The 15,929-nt window shown below is 42.2% G+C and overlaps 1 protein-coding gene across 2 annotated transcripts in view; it reads right to left on the bottom strand.

Moving 5' to 3' along the window:
- Window positions 1-15,929, bottom strand: part of exoc3 (exocyst complex component 3) — a 34,096-nt gene that overhangs the window by 17,519 nt on the left and 648 nt on the right. Inside the window, exons 2-4 of one of the 2 annotated variants that reach the window (XM_048559885.1) lie at window positions 12,574-12,619; window positions 9,381-9,547; window positions 6,481-6,700 (exon numbers count right to left, since the gene is read on the bottom strand). In XM_048559885.1, the coding sequence (XP_048415842.1) occupies window positions 6,481-6,700; window positions 9,381-9,524 (364 nt within the window). In that variant the 5' untranslated portion in view covers window positions 9,525-9,547; window positions 12,574-12,619. The remainder of the gene's footprint in view (window positions 1-6,480; window positions 6,701-9,380; window positions 9,548-12,573; window positions 12,620-15,929) is intronic. The other variant, XM_048559876.1, reaches the window with a different exon arrangement.

Here is a 15,929-nt window from a genome sequence, read left to right on the forward strand (position 1 = left end):
TTCTTTACAAAGATAGTGACAAGAGAGGTTAGAAGGAATGTCTTTACACAGAATATTAAGGTGTAGCCCATTGCATCTATTTTCTGAATCCAGCAAAGACATGATGATCCAAACAGCTTCTTTCTGTAAGCTTGAATACAGGTAAGGAAAAACATGTTCAACAACACAAATTGAACCCTCATGTAATACCTATTCCCAGTGGAAGCAAACCTTCTTGCTTACAAACAACCTGCACATTATTTCATGAGTCTAGGAATTTTCCCCAAGGTTTTTGTCTCATTGTGCCAGTATACAATTGAAGGGGATAGAAACTATTGCCCTGATATAGAGAAAATTGATTCACAATTCTTTAGAAAGAGAAGTAATCTTCTCCACTGGGCTATACCAATGTATGTATTAAATACAAAGGATTTAGTTTTTTTTCCCACACAAAAAAAACAGCCAAATCCAAGTGTTTCTACAATCAAGATAATAAAATGTGAGGCTGGATGAACACAGCAGGCCAAGCAGCATCTCAGGAGCACAAAAGCTGACGTTTCGGGCCTGGACCCTTCATCAGAGAGGGGGATGGAAAAAGAGGGAACTGGAATAAATAGGGAGAGAGGGGGAGGCGGACCGAAGATGGAGAGAGTATAGGTGGGGAGGTAGGGAGGGGATAGTCAGTCCAGGGAAGATGGACAGGTCAAGGAGGTGGATGAGGTTAGTAGGTAGATGGGGTGCGGCTTGGGGTGGGAGGAAGGGATGGGTGAGAGGAAGAACCGGTTAGGGAGGCAGAGACAGGTTGGACTGGTATGGGGATGCAGTGGGTGGGGGGGGGGGGGGGGGGAGAAGAGCTGGGCTGTTGTGTGGTGCAGTGGGGGGAGGGCACAAACTAGACTGGTTTAGGGATGCAGTAGGGGAAGGGGAGATTTTGAAACTGGTGAAGTCCACATTGATACCATTAGGCTGCAGGTTCCCAGGCAGAATATGAGTTGCAACTCATATTCCGCCTGGGAACCCTGCAGCCTAATGGTATCAATGTGGACTTCACCAGTTTCAAAATCTCCCCTTCCCCTACTGCATCCCTAAACCAGCCTAGTTCGTCCCCTCCCCCCACTGCACCACACAACCAGCCCCAGCTCTTCCCCCCCCCCCCCCCCCCCCCCCACCCGCTGCATCCCAATACCAGTCCAACCTGTCTCTGCCTCCCTAACCGGTTCTTCCTCTCACCCATCCCTTCCTCCCACCCCAAGCCGCACCCCCATCTACCTCCTAACCTCATCCACCTCCTTGACTGTCTGTCTTCCCTGGACTGACCTATCCCCTCCCTACCTCCCCACCTATACTCTCTCCACCTATCTTCTTTACTCTCCATCTTCGGTCCGACTCCCCCTCTCTCCCTATTTATTCCAGTTCCCTCTCCCCATCCCCCTCTCTGATGAAGGGTCCAGGCCCGAAACGTCAGCTTTTGTGCTCCTGAGATGCTGCTTGGCCTGCTGTGTTCATCCAGCCTCACATTTTATTATCTTGGAATTCTCCAGCATCTGCAGTTCCCATTATCTCTGTTTCTACAATCAATTCTTTGCAGATATAAATTTGTTTTGAAAGATGAACACAGAGCTCAGGTTTTGAATATAGCTTGCTGCAATGTCACAAATTTAAACTACTTAAATCCATTGTTAAACTACCTAATCCCTTGTCTCAGAGTATATTAGTGTAGTGGGGATGGGCTTAAACTTGTAAGGCAGACTGGTGGGTTGAGTAATCGACCTGGTTTTGGAAGTACCAGTGAGGGCAAAAGAGAAGATGGGAAATAGAAAAAAGGAAGTGAGGAAGACTTGAATGTTGACAATGGACCAAGAAATGGTCAGCTTCCACTGGGCAAAACTCTATGTATGTAAATACACAGATGATAGTGAACAAAATTAGGCAACAGGAAGCAGAAATTGCTCAAAGGGAGTATTACATAACAGCATTGACAGAAATGTGGCTCAAGCTAGAACTGGGCTACATACTTAACATTCCATAAGATTTTTAGTAGAAACAGGGTGTGTAAAAAGGGAGGTGTTGCAGTCTTGGTCAAAGGTGATACCATTGCCCTTGAACGGAATGTAGTTCCTGAATTAGAATCTATACATTTAGAGCTGAGCAACAGGAAAGAAGCAGTGACATTGTTGAGTGTTTATTACAGTTCTCCAATAGTGGGGAGCAATTCCTGCAGTGTGTGCAGGAAAATTTTCTGGGACAGTACATTTTCTGTCATACCAAGGAGGAAGCTGTGCTGGGTCTGGTCCTGGGAAATGAGGCAGGCTAAATGGAAAACATCAGAGCGGGAGAGCATTTGGGAATCGCAATCAGAATATACGGTTCAATATTAAGTTGGAAAAGGATAAAAAATCAGTCAAGAATTCAAATCCCAGGCTGGAAAAGGACAGATTTTGAGGGTCTAAAAGTTAAACAGAAGGAAGTGGATTGAGAATGTATTTTGATGGATAAAAGAGCGGATGAAAAATGGGAGACTTTCAAAAGAGTGACGAACAGGGTGCAAGTTAGGTACATACTCATGAGAAATAAAAACAGAGTATCCAAAGATGAATTACCCTGGATGACTAAAGATATTTATCAGAAAGCAAGGAACAGAAAGGAGCTACATGATGCATACCGAAATAATAATAGCAATAAAAATCAGCAAGAGTATCTGAAATGACGGAAACAGGCTACGGCTGGAAACAAAGGAGGCTAGAGGAAGTGTGAAAAAACGATGGCATCTTGTGCTAAAACAAATTGTAAGATGTTCTTCGAACATATTAACATGAAAATTAATGAAGGATAGATCTGAGCCCATAAGGGACAAGCAGGATAAGCTGCTCACTGAAGCAAAGGGTATGGCAGAGGTACTAAATGAGTACTTTCCTTCTATATTTAGCAAATTATGGTCCAGTTGAAAATATAACTGTTGAGCAACTGAGCAGTATAGCGTAAAGAAGAGATACTGAAAAGGCAGGCAGTGGTCCAGGTAGACAAGTCACCCGGCCCCGATGGGAATGCATACTAGAGTGTCAAGAGAGGTAAGGAGCAAATCACACAACCACTGACAGAAATTTTCCAGGCCTCTGTGAACACAAGATTAGTCCCAGGAGAGTGGAGGATCGCAAATGTGCAAATAAGAATGCAGCAAAGGACAATTCAGGAAACTGTAGACCTGTCAGCTTGACGTCAGTAGTGGGAAAGCTAATGGAGGCCATTATATGGGTTAAACTAAATATATGCTTAGGAAAAAAAATAATTCTAGACCGTTAACATAGCTTTGTCAAGGGCAGATCATGTCTGAGAAACTTAACTGAACTCTTAGACAAGGTGACACAGACAATGGAAGAGGCAGTGCTGTGGATGTTGTATATTTGGACTTTCAGAAAGCATTTGCTAAGTTGACACATGGCAGGTTAGTTAGCAGGTTATAAATGTTTGGGATTGATGGTTCCTTGCCAACAAAAATTAAAAATGATGGTTGGTTGGCTCGCCGAGCTGGTTTGTTGTTCCGCAGACATTTCATTACCCTGCTGGGTAACGTCATCATTGCAGCCTCCGATGAAGAGCCAGGGTGTTTTCCCACCTGGTTTTTTAAACTCTGGAGTCCGTTGAACTGGATTGCCTCACTTCCGGTTTTCCTTCACTGTTGAGAGTATGTGGAGTTTGAATTCTACATGCTTATTGATGGCTTTCTTCATAGCTTCTACAGTTTTCTAGAAATTCCCATGCCTGTCTCTGCTGAGCTACAAATCTACTCCAAAACCTTAGAAATTAAAAATTAGCTAAAAGCTAAGCAGAGGGTAGGCACAGATGGATATTTCTCAGAGTGGAGGCAAGTTGAAGGTGCTGTCCACCAGGGATAAGTGTTGGGACCCTTGCTTTTTCTAATTTACATAAACAGTTTGGAGATGGGTGTTGAGGACAAAACTTATAATTCTGTAGATGGGAAAATCTCCACTGTTTGAAGCCATATCCAATATGTAAAAAGCTGGTTTTGTTCAGAGATCATTTTGTAGAACAGAGGAACCTTGGCATTCAGGTACATAATTCTTTGAAGTCCGTGTCACATACGGACAGGGCGGTTCGAAGGCATTTGGCATGCTTACTTTCATTGCTCAGTCCTTTGAGATGGAGATTTGGGAAGTCACGTTGAGATTGTACAGGACATTGGTGACACCTCTTCTGGAATATTGTGTCCAGTTCTGGTAGCCCAGTTATAGGGAGGATATTATTAAGCTGGAGAGGGTTCTGAAGAGATTCACCAGGGTATAGAAGGCTTGAGTTATAACTAAAGGCAGGATAGGCTGGGACCTTTTTCCACTGCATCTTAGGAGGTTGAGAGGCGACCTGATACCAGTTTATAAAACAATGAGGGGGTACAGATAGAGTTAATGGTAATTGTCTTTCCCCAAAGATGGGGGCTTCATTGGTATGGGACACATTTCTAAGGTGACAGGACAGGAATTTTAAAAAGCCAGAGGGACTATTTTTTTTAAAACACAGAGGGTGGTTTGCTTGTGGCTGAGGAAGTGAGGGCACAATTACAATGTTTAAAAGACTTCTGGATAAGTACACAAATTGGAAAAGTTGGGAGAGATATGATCCAGGAGCAGGCAGGTGGGGCTAGTTTAGTTTGGGATTATGAGTCTATTTCTGCGCTCTATGACACTATCTCAGCCTCTGAACAGTGCTGCAGGAGATACTTAGGGTGGTGACCTTTGCTTAACTTTAACCTTAAAAGTGGGGATGTTAATATTGAAAAGTGGCTTCGGCAACTCCTCATATTAAAACAGGCTGCGCTTGCAAGAAGATCCAGACAATATTCACATTTAGGTTTAAGTAACGAATAGCATTCATGCAGCACAAGTGCCAGACACTAGCCATTGCAAACAAGAGTGAATCTAACAATTTTCCTATGACATTCAACAAGCATTACAACTGCTGAATCCCTCACTAACAGCATTCTGACAGATACCACTGAGTAGAAACTTAATTGGACCAGCAGAGTAACCAGCAAATTAGTTACAAGAACAGGTCAGAGACTGCTAATTCTGTTGCATGTAAGTTAACCTTCCGAGACATGCTTTTTGCTCCAGAGCACAGTGTCGATCCCTACCACTACCTTACCTATCCGGCAACTCCCACTTTTAAATAACCAGAAGAGCCTGAAACCTGTCATATAACTGCAAAGGCTGAGGCTCCTACACTCTTGTCCCAGTTGCAGCCACACCTTTCATTTGCCAACTAATGACCAAACAGAAGGTCCTAGTATAAGGGGTGAGACCACCTCCCAGAATAAAATGGCCAGGTAAACCTTCCTCTCCTTGAGAAATTTGTAGTTTGGATTCCACCTCAGTTTCTGAACTGAAGATTCCAGTTGAAAACACTCGCTCAGACAAATATGCCCTGGATCACGGTGGCATCCAGGAGCTCCCATATATTGCAGCTGTAACATACCACATTGTAGTTAAAATGGCAATTAATGGCTATCTTGTGGGAACTCAAAAATATGCTTTTCTTGCATTCCAAAATACCCATCCAAATCCTAAAAGCAATTCAAAATATCCTTATTAATGATCCTACCCCAAATGTTAAAAGGTAGTAAATTAATTACATTGGTAAATTGTGAGTTAGGCTGGAGCGCTATATCCAATTCTGGCCAGTGCACTTTAAGATAATATTCCTTGTAGTAGTACATAATGGGACTGAAATAAGGGACTAGTTACATGAAGTGCAGTTTGTTCTCCTTAGAGCAGAGTTTAATGGAAATTTAGTAAGTGTTCAAAATCACCGTCAATTTTGATAGTGAAAATAAAGGGAAACTATCTTCAGTGGTGAGACTCAGATGGTCACACAGATTCAAGATTTAAGATAACTGGCAAAAAAAAACCCAGGTGGGAGGGAGGAAAACTATATTTCTTCTAGTGAATTACGATTAATTTGAATGCAATGCTTGGAAGGTTGGTATATGTAGATTCAACAGAAACTTGGGATCTGGACATCTTTCTTAAAAGGCAAAGCAAAATGTTTCAAGGCAATAAGAAGGGGCAATTAACTGGCAGCTCTTTAAAAGAGATAGTACACTATGTTGAGTCAGCTGACTCCATTTTCTGTTATATGATTCAATAATACAGCATCACATCCAGATACTTCCTCTTCTCATGTAAGATATCGTTGTCTCTTCAATTTAATGCTAGCATTATATCTGGAAATTATTCTCAATCTAGAATGGCAAGTAATTATTTTTCACAGAATGAATTGCATTTGCTCAGTGGTGGCCATCACAGCACATTTAGATGTGCTTTGTCATTACTAATCAATCGTCTGAGCATCATAGACAAGAATTCTACACCAAGTGCACCCTAACTGAAACTGGGTTACATTGAAGAGACTAATTTCACCAAGATTTTCCTCAGTTTAAATTCTCATTCAGGGATTGTCACATACCAAAAACATAAAAGTTAAAATTACCTGAAAAAATATTTTTGAGGTTTTCCACAGCAGCTGCCAGTTGGCTATGTTGAACCACAGCATCTTTTACATCCTTCAAGTTCTCTATCGTATTAATGCTCTGTCTCCAGTCCTTACTGACATCTGCCAAAGAATGCTGGATGTCTTTAACATCATTCAAGGCATTGTGAAGCTGGCTTAGCCCTGTCCGCACTCCATCCAACTGGCTCTGGATGGCTGCCTGAAAGACAGTTCAAAAGCAATGTTTGTAACAATGCGAAAAATGCTGACAGCTTGAAGCACTGCTTAGGACATGTCATTTGCTGAACAATGAAGTTTTATCATTATGGAAGGTTCATTGAATTTGTTTCAAACTATAGGCAGACACATGATCAGAGATAATGGGAACTGCAGATGCTGGAGAATCCAAGATAACAAAGTGTGGAGCTGGATGAACACAGCAAGCCAAGCAGCATCTTAGGAACACAAAGGCTGACGTTTCAGGCCTAGACCCTTCATCAGATACATGATGCTTTTTCTCCCTTGTGTAAGTTTTAGTCTACAAACATTCTCCCATTCAGTTTGAAGATTTAAAATGAGGATGATCCTTTCTGCAGTAACTGTCCTTGCTTGTGTGAAGGATAAATGTCAAATGGACAGGCTCAACTGAATGGCCAGATCTGTGCTATAACATTGATATACCATTTGTAGGCAGGATTTGGATCACAGGACATGAAATATCAACAATCCAGAGGTGCAAAGGCTTGGTAGATTCCTCAGAATAAAAATCAGTTTAGTACATTCAGGCCAAGCAGCATCTTAGGAGCATAAAAGCTGACGTTTCGAGCCTAGACCCTTCATCAGAACACCTCATCCCACACACCCCACCCCCACAATAACCGCCAAAAGAGAATCCCCTAGTCCTTATAAACCACCCCACCAACCTCCGGATACAACGCATCATCCTCCGACACTTCGGCCATCTACAATCCAACCCCACCGCACCCAGCACTTTCCCCTGCAGCCGCAGGAAGTGCTACACCAGCCCCCACATCTCCACCCTCACCCCCATCCCAGGCCCCAAAATGACCTTCCACATCAAGCAGATGTTCACCTGCACATCCACCAACGTGATATATTGCATCCACTGTACCCAGTGTGGATTCCTCTACATTGGGGAAACCAAGCGGAGACAGAACACCTACGCTCGGTTTGCAATAAACAACTGCACCTCCCAGTCGCAAACCATTTCAACTCCCCCTCCCATTCCTTAGAGGACATGTCCATCCTAGGCCTCCTGCAGTGCCATAATGATGCCACCCGTAGGTTGCAGGAACAGCAACTCATATTCCGCTTGGGAACCCTGCAGCCTAATGGTATCAATATGGATTTCACCAGCTTCAAAATCTCCCCTCCCCCCCACTGCATCCCAAAACCAGCCCAGCTCGTCCCCATCTGCCTAACCTGTTCTTCCTCTCACCTGTACCCTCCTCCCACCTCAAGCCACACCTCCATTTCCTACCTACTAACCTTATCCCACCCCCTTGACCTGTCCGTCCTCCCCGGACTGACCTATCCCCTCCCCAACCATACTCTCCTCTCCACCTATCTTTTCCCCTATCCATCTTCAGTCCACCTCCCCCCTCCCCTTATTTATTTCAGAATTCTCTCCCCACCCCTTTTTCTGATGAAGAGTCTAGGCCCGAAACATCAGCTTTTATACTCCTAAGATGCTGTTTGGCTTGCTGTGTTCATCCAGCCCTACACTTTGTTATCTTTGATTCTCCAGCAACTGCAGTTCTCATTACCTCTTAGTACATTTCAAATTGGTCATATTTAGAATTTGAGATAGCTAAAAGTAGTATCAATAGTTAATGTTTTCAGTGTTCTTGAATGGATTTTAATGTAACCTGGCAAAAGCAGATAGCTGAAAAATTACACCTTTCAGTACAATTTAAATAAATTACTCTTAATAGTAAATCTGAACTTTTTCATTTAAAATTAATTTTAAATTTGTAAGAAACTCTGATAGGACAAAGACTTTAATTTACAAGTTAGCATATGGAATTAGTTTAGTAACAGATTAAAAATACAACTAAAACCTTACTCAGTTTGAGGAAACTGAGTACTTTAGAATAGCTATTTTACTTTAAGATATATTTATATTTGAGATTTTCCATTTTTATTTACTTCTAACAACAATCATACAGAGACAGTAAGACTCAGAACCATTATAACACAGAAGGCTATTTCACCCATGCCAGCTCGCAGCGGCGTAACAGTCAGTCCCATTTCCACACTTCATCCCCAGAGCCCTGCAAATTTGTTTTCCTCAAGTTCCCGTACAATTTCCTTTCTAAACTTACTGATATGCTTTGCTTGCAAAACCCTCATAGGCTGCAAGCTTCAGGTCATTAGCATATCCTGCATAGAAGTTCTTCCTCTCATCCTAGTGCATTTTTTACCCAAAGCCTTAAAACTGTGCCTCTTATCATTGTGTAATCAACGAATTTGAATTTAAGTGGATTAATGGGAAGTTAATGTTATCTATTGTAAATGATTGGGTCCACTTTAATTTAGTTTGTCAAACTACTTTGACAGCACTGCCTGCAGTGGAGTCATTGCACTGTAGTGATTGGAAAGTGGACTTGCATGACAAGCTTACACAGGTAGCTTCAAATATGGAACTATAAAAGATTGAGACAGTGAATGACGTCTAAATGTGAAGTGAATAATTTCTATGCAACCATTCCCCCCTTTTCACTTGAATTCTTGTTTTTCAACATGCAAAACAGGAGGATAACTCGACAGGTAGTCAAGTTATTGTTTACATGACATGAAGAGAACATATCAGGAGGTTCCTCCTTCACAATATGCAGGTCAAAAGGAAGAACTGTATTCTGCCCTTCCAGCATACTAACCTTCAGCCTGGCTTCCACAGAGGCCTTCTTCCGAGCCTCCCGTCTGCGATACTGCTCCACCTTATCAAGCTGATCAGGTCGCTGCAGCATCCCAGCCACTCGCTGTGCAGCTGTCCACACAGCTTCCCGGTCAGTCTCTTCCATATTCAAAAAGTTTACTGTAAATCCTAAAAAAAAAGTGGATGCTTGTGCAAGTTAACATTTAAATACTCCCTCCCCTCCTAATTTAACTAGGCAGTATTGAATTTCTGGCATTAGGACACATTTTAAATATTTTGTTTAAATTTATATTTTGTTCAATCTACCATGTTAGTTATTTAGACAAGTTACTCTCCATTTGTACAGGCAGAAAATGGAGGCAGTTTAGTAATCTTGTGGGATTTTATTTAAAATATTTGGAAGAACCGCGGATGCCAGAAACAAAAACAGAAATTGCCGGGAAAATTTTATTCTGTTGCCTTTAATCTTTTGACACTGCACACTGTTCCTTACTCAATATTGCTACTGATGATCGACCAGGTGACCAGAAATAGTCTGTCACTTGGATACGGGTTCCAATAGACAAGCCATGTCTGGCAGTTTGATGAATCTTTGCTGGGGCTTTAGCCAAGTCCAGTGATAATTCCGTAGATTCTAGGATTTGGTGAAGCCAATCTGTAACCAAGCTGTCTGAAATCAGGTTATTGTAATTATCATTATGATAAAAAAGAAGTGCCATCACAGTTTTGGAAACCTATTTGATTTCCTAACCTGAATTGGAGCTCATGATAACAAGGTGTAGAGCTGGATGAACACAGCAGGCCAAGCAGCAGAGGAGCAGGAAAGCTGACGTTTCAGGCGTAAACCCTTTGTGAAAGTGGAGCAGCTAGGTCTTTTTATATTAATAAAATGTGAGGCTGGATGAACACAGCAGGCCAAGCAGCATCTCAGGAGCACAAAAGCTGACGTTTCGGGCCTAGACCCTTCATCAGAGAGGGGGATGGGGAGAGGGAACTGGAATAAATAGGGAGACAGGGGGAGGCGGACCGAAGATGGAGAGTAAAGAAGATAGGTGGAGAGGTAGGGAGGGGATAGGTCAGTCCAGGGAAGACGGACAGGTCAAGGAGGTGGGATGAGGTTAGTAGGTAGCTGGGGGTGCGGCTTGGGGTGGGAGGAAGGGATGGGTGAGAGGAAGAACCGGTTAGGGAGGCAGAGACAGGTTGGACTGGTTTTGGGATGCAGTGGGGTGGGGGGGGGGGGGGGGGGGGGGAGCTGGGCTGGTTGTGTGGTGCAGTGGGGGGAGGGGACGAACTGGGCTGGTTTAGGGATGCAGTAGGGGAAGGGGAGATTTTGAAACTGGTGAAGTCCACATTGATACCATATGGCTGCAGGGTTCCCAGGCAGAATATGAGTTGCTGTTCCTGCAACCTTCGGGTGGCATCATTGTGGCACTGCAGGAGGCCCATGATGGACATGTCATCTAGAGAATGGGAGGGGGAGTGGAAATGGTTTGCGACTGGGAGGTGCAGTTGTTTGTTGCGAACTGAGCGGAGGTGTTCTGCAAAGCGGTCCCCAAGCCTCCGCTTGGTTCTTTCTATATATAGCTTTTAAAATCCTTTGCTGTCTGTGAAGGCATCCTCTGCTTAATGCGATGTGTAGATGAAGCCATCTTGAAGCCTGTATTTGAATTGTGGATAGTTAGAAAGGTTGAAAAACCTGGAAGATTTTCTGCAACCGCTTTTAGGATGCTAAGGGTCCAGGCCCGAAACATCAGCCTTCCTGCTCCTCTGATGCTGCTTGTTCTGCTGTGTGCATCCAGCTCTACACTTTGTCACCTTAGATTCTCCAGCATCTACAGTTCCTACTATCTCTGGAGCTCATGATGATTTATGCATGTATTTAGACAGTTGCTAAACAATCTGATTGTACATCACTTCAATGTCAGTTTGCAGCCAAAAACAAAAGCGGTTGCAGAAAATCTTCCAGGTTTTTCAACCTTTCTAACCATCCACAAGTCGAATACAGGCTTCAAGATGGCTTCATCTACACATCGTATTAAGCAGAGGATGTCTTCACAGACAGCAAAGGATTTTAGCTATAAATAAAAATACATAGCTGCTCCACTTTCACAAAAGGCTTATGGAATCTCACCACTTCCAGTCAAGTAATGGCCTCTGCTGGATGGTTTAGCAGATTACAAAAGGAAGAAAAGTCTTACTTCCAAATTTAGAAGAAATATATTTTCATACAGTAAAATAGCAAATTAAGAACTATTCTTGAAGGGATTTGTATACTGTATTGGGCTGCATCTATCAATCCTATGCAGATAAAATGTTTTCCTTTTTTGTATTTGATGTCGTAGTATAATATTCATTGTCTGTGGTTAGCTGGATGGCTGGTGTACCATGCAGTGTGATGCTAACAGCATCCATTCAATTGCTCAACTGACCAAGGTTACTGTGAAAGGCTGTCCTTCCCAATCACTCCCCTGCCCTGAAGTGTGCTGACCCTCTGGATAAAGCAACCATCAACTCTCTCTCTGAGAGGGGAGCTCTATGATCCAGTAGAACTATGGTGTCTTTATGTTTACCTATAACATTCAGTATCTAATCGTATTAGTCACGAAATAAGTCACGAAAGATCATTTTGTGTGATGGAATCCATTACAATCATAGAGCCATGAAACAGACTCTTTGGCCCAACTCATCCAAATTTCACAAACTAAACAAACTAGTCCCATTTGCCCACATTTTGTCCTATTCCTCTAAATTTTTCCTATTCGTGTAGCTGTCCAGATGTCTTCTGTATGGGATAGAAAAATTCTTTTAAACCAATATTTTCAATCTTAGTACACTTTGTGATCTACTCCAAACCATAAATTGCTCCCTGTGCTATCACAATCAGTAATTTATCCAAGTATTATATTTATCCAATGTTCTCTCCAAACACAAATAATACAAACATTTGCACAATCAGAGCATTTTCCTTTAGATCAGGGCAAAAATTTCACATGATGACTTAACCAAGAAAATATTGTGACAACAATCTGCAATAATTTTAAAAATGTATAAAACTTTTAGATGATGCTTCTTTTCATAAATCTAAGTAACTCCTGGGTACCACTCTGAAAGTAATTAATGTTTTCTTTTGAACAAGGTATGCTGCATTGGAGTAGGTCAACCAAAGTGAAAGATATTTAGAATGTCTTACTTACTCCACTTTGTTAACTAAAGGGTGAAATCTGATGGCAGAGATCCAACCTGCACAATGAAAAAATGTGTGAATTGTTTGATGTAGACTGAAGGAGACCCCAGTTATAGCTGTGGCTTGTCATGTGTTACTGTTGAAGTAATTGTTCTTCCCCATAGCTTTGAATATATCATGCTGTACTCTTCCTCCTCCTCGCATCCTCACTGTGCTTAAATCAAGACATAGTATGCCATCTCCTCTCCAAAGTCATTCTTTACCAACAGTTTAAAACTGTGGAACTTAGTATCTTCCTTCCTGAAAACTCTTATCTTTTAAAACCCATGGCCAAAATCAATAAATCACTGGGATAACAAAGTGTGGAGCTGGATGAACACAGCAGGCCAAGCAGCATCTTAGGAGTACAAAAGCTGACGTTTCAGGCCTAGACCCTTCATCAGAAAAGGGGGCTGGGGAGGGGATTCTGAAATAAATATGAAGGGGGGTAGGCGGACCGAAGATGGATAGAGGAGAAGATAGGTGGAGAGGAGGAGCAGATGATTACCTGTACATCCGCCAATGAGGTATACTGCATCCGCTGTACCCGGTGTGGTTTCCTCTACACTGGGGAAACCAAGCAGAGATTTGGGAAATGCTTTGCAGAACACCTACGCTCGGTTCGCAATAAAGAACTGCACCTCCCAGTCATGAACCATTTCAACTCTCTCTCCCATTCCTTAGACATGTCCATCCTGGGCCTCCTGCAGTGCCATAATGATGCCACCCATAGGTTGCAGGAACAGCAACTCATATTCCGCTTGGGAACCCTGCAGTCCAATGGTATCAATGTGGATTTCACCAGCGTCAAAATCTCCCCTCCCCCCAATGCATCCCAAAACCAGCCCAGCTCGTCCCCGCCTGCCTAACCTGTTCTTCCTCTCACCTATACCCTCTCCTCCCACCTCAAACCACACCTCCATTTCCTACCTACCAACCTCATCCCGCCCCCTTGACCTGTCCGTCCTCCCTGGACTGACCTATCCCCTCCCCACCTCACCACGCATACTCTCCTCTCCACCTATATTCTCCTCTAACCATCTTTGGCCCGCCTCCCCCCTCGCCCTACCTATTTCAGAATCCTCTCCCCGTCCTCCTTTTCTGATGAAGGGTCTAGGCCTGAAACGTCAGCTTTTGTACTCCTAAGATGCTGCTTGGCCTGCTGTGTTCATCCAGCTCCACACTTTGTTATCTCGGATTCTCCAGCATCTGCAGTTCCCATTATCTCTGATCTCAATAAATCACTGGTTCTTGATTTACCATTTTATCTCCAGCTTTCATAACCTTGATGCTGCACTGCATCACAGACTTTAGCCTGTCAACAAGATCAAGTAATGTGGCTCAATGACCCAAATGAAAGAATATTATATGATCAGCAGACGCATAACCTTCTTTTACCACTTTTGCATTTTGTACATTGGGAAAGAAAAAAAGCTGCCAACTCAGGGCATTGGAGTAAGATGCTATAAACCATTTTAGCCTGATGTGTTGTATTACAAAAAGCCAGTTGGCGAAGAACAGAACCTTCTTAACGCAAAGATAAACCTTTTAATTTAACAACAGTTTTAGTTTGTCTAGCTCCTCTGCTAGGAATTCCATCCTTACACTTTATTTCCAAAGTCGATGGAGACTGATTTAGCTCAGTCATTACCAAGATCATCATTTGGCCAAGCACTATCCACTCAAAGTTTCCAAACTGATAGGTAAAATGGGAAGCTAAAGCTCCTAAGAGTTTACCCTGGCCTAGCAGATGGATGAATTTGACATCTTTGGTAGTTGGGCCATTCAGATACAGCGAGGCAGTGACTGGGTTGAATTGATTTCCAGAGATCAATTTACTGCAGAAAGGAAGCATACAAAGGAATTTTGAGTGAACGGTGTCTGTTCAAAGCAGATTTGAGACAATCTCACAAACAGACAGACCTTACAAGACATTGGGAATTGTAAAGAAGCCTGGGCCAGATGCCCCACTGATTGGTCTCTCCATAATCACTCCCTGGTTATGCCAGTCTTCCACCTACAGCATAACAGTGTTCAAACAATTGCATATCTTGAATCTTACTTATGCTGAATAAAATATAACCAAAGTATTATTACTCTGAATCATTTTGGAACTCGGGACAGGAGGCTAAATGACTCCCAGAATCCAGATTTTTTAGCACGCACATGACTGATCTTGATTCATATTTTACACTAGAATTAGTTTAACTGAAATGAGTGTTCAGACTAGGTGGCTGCAGAGTGAGAAAGAAACAATATTGCTTTAAAGTTTGGCTTGAAGCTGCTGAACAGTACAGAACATATAAGGGACAATAGTGAAGTCAGATTAACAGAGACAGAATTACACTTGCTGATACAGTAGGGATGTTGAGCAAGACAGTAAAGTGGCTAGCAGAAATAAACTACAACTTAAAAAACAAACACAATTTTACTGAGGAAAAAACCTCTCTATAGCAGGAATCAAGTTTGTGTTATGAAACATGAAATACTCCCTAAAACAAATACCATTACTGATTTTAAAAAAATGTTTCTGATTGCAAATACATCCTACAACAAAACGGCATTCACAATTTTGCTGCAAATAAATTGTTCATAAAACTGGGGAAAAAATCTTCTCAGACAGTGTCCAAATAAAGGACTTGATTTTGTAATGAAATGTTATAAATAAAGCTACAAAACCAAATACTTCTCTGAAAATCATAAATAATTAGGCATTTATGAAACTAAAGTGATGCAAAATGTATATTGACATTGGTAACAGGTATAGTACTACAAATAATCATCCTATCAAGTTGTCTAATCATGAACAAAAAGTAATGTCCCATTTTGTTGGTAGCTGCAACAAAACAGTGGTCATTCCCCACTACATTGCCCCATATGACTTGGTGTTATCAGAATGGAAGAATGGAAATGGAATTCTGCAGAGATACTGAGTGCCAGTTTGTCTCTGTGATAGCAATCACCCTTCTGAAGGCAAAAAGACTGAAGCTTCAACACTAGCACAGGACTCTGCAAAAACTAACGTGACACTTTAATGTAGTACTGCGGGAGTGAATGATCATAACTCCACTTTTCTGCTAGGGTGTTACCCAGAGCTCAGTTCACCTGTTTAAGCTGCTCTCAAATCAATATGCCCTCATTCTGGTTGAACATAGTGCACTACAATAAGAAACTTTAGCTACCTGACCAAGACTAAAGGATAGTAAGTGCTGGATTGAAATTTTGACATAATCCTTTAACTGACACTTCACAATAACAATTCTTTAAGGCTATCGTAAACTTTTGACAATTGCCTTATGTAAAGGTAACTTTCTAATATATTTCATC

This window comes from Stegostoma tigrinum, chromosome 2 (genome assembly GCF_030684315.1).
Source record: "Stegostoma tigrinum isolate sSteTig4 chromosome 2, sSteTig4.hap1, whole genome shotgun sequence".
In the NCBI taxonomy this organism is placed as follows: Eukaryota; Metazoa; Chordata; class Chondrichthyes; order Orectolobiformes; family Stegostomatidae; genus Stegostoma; species Stegostoma tigrinum.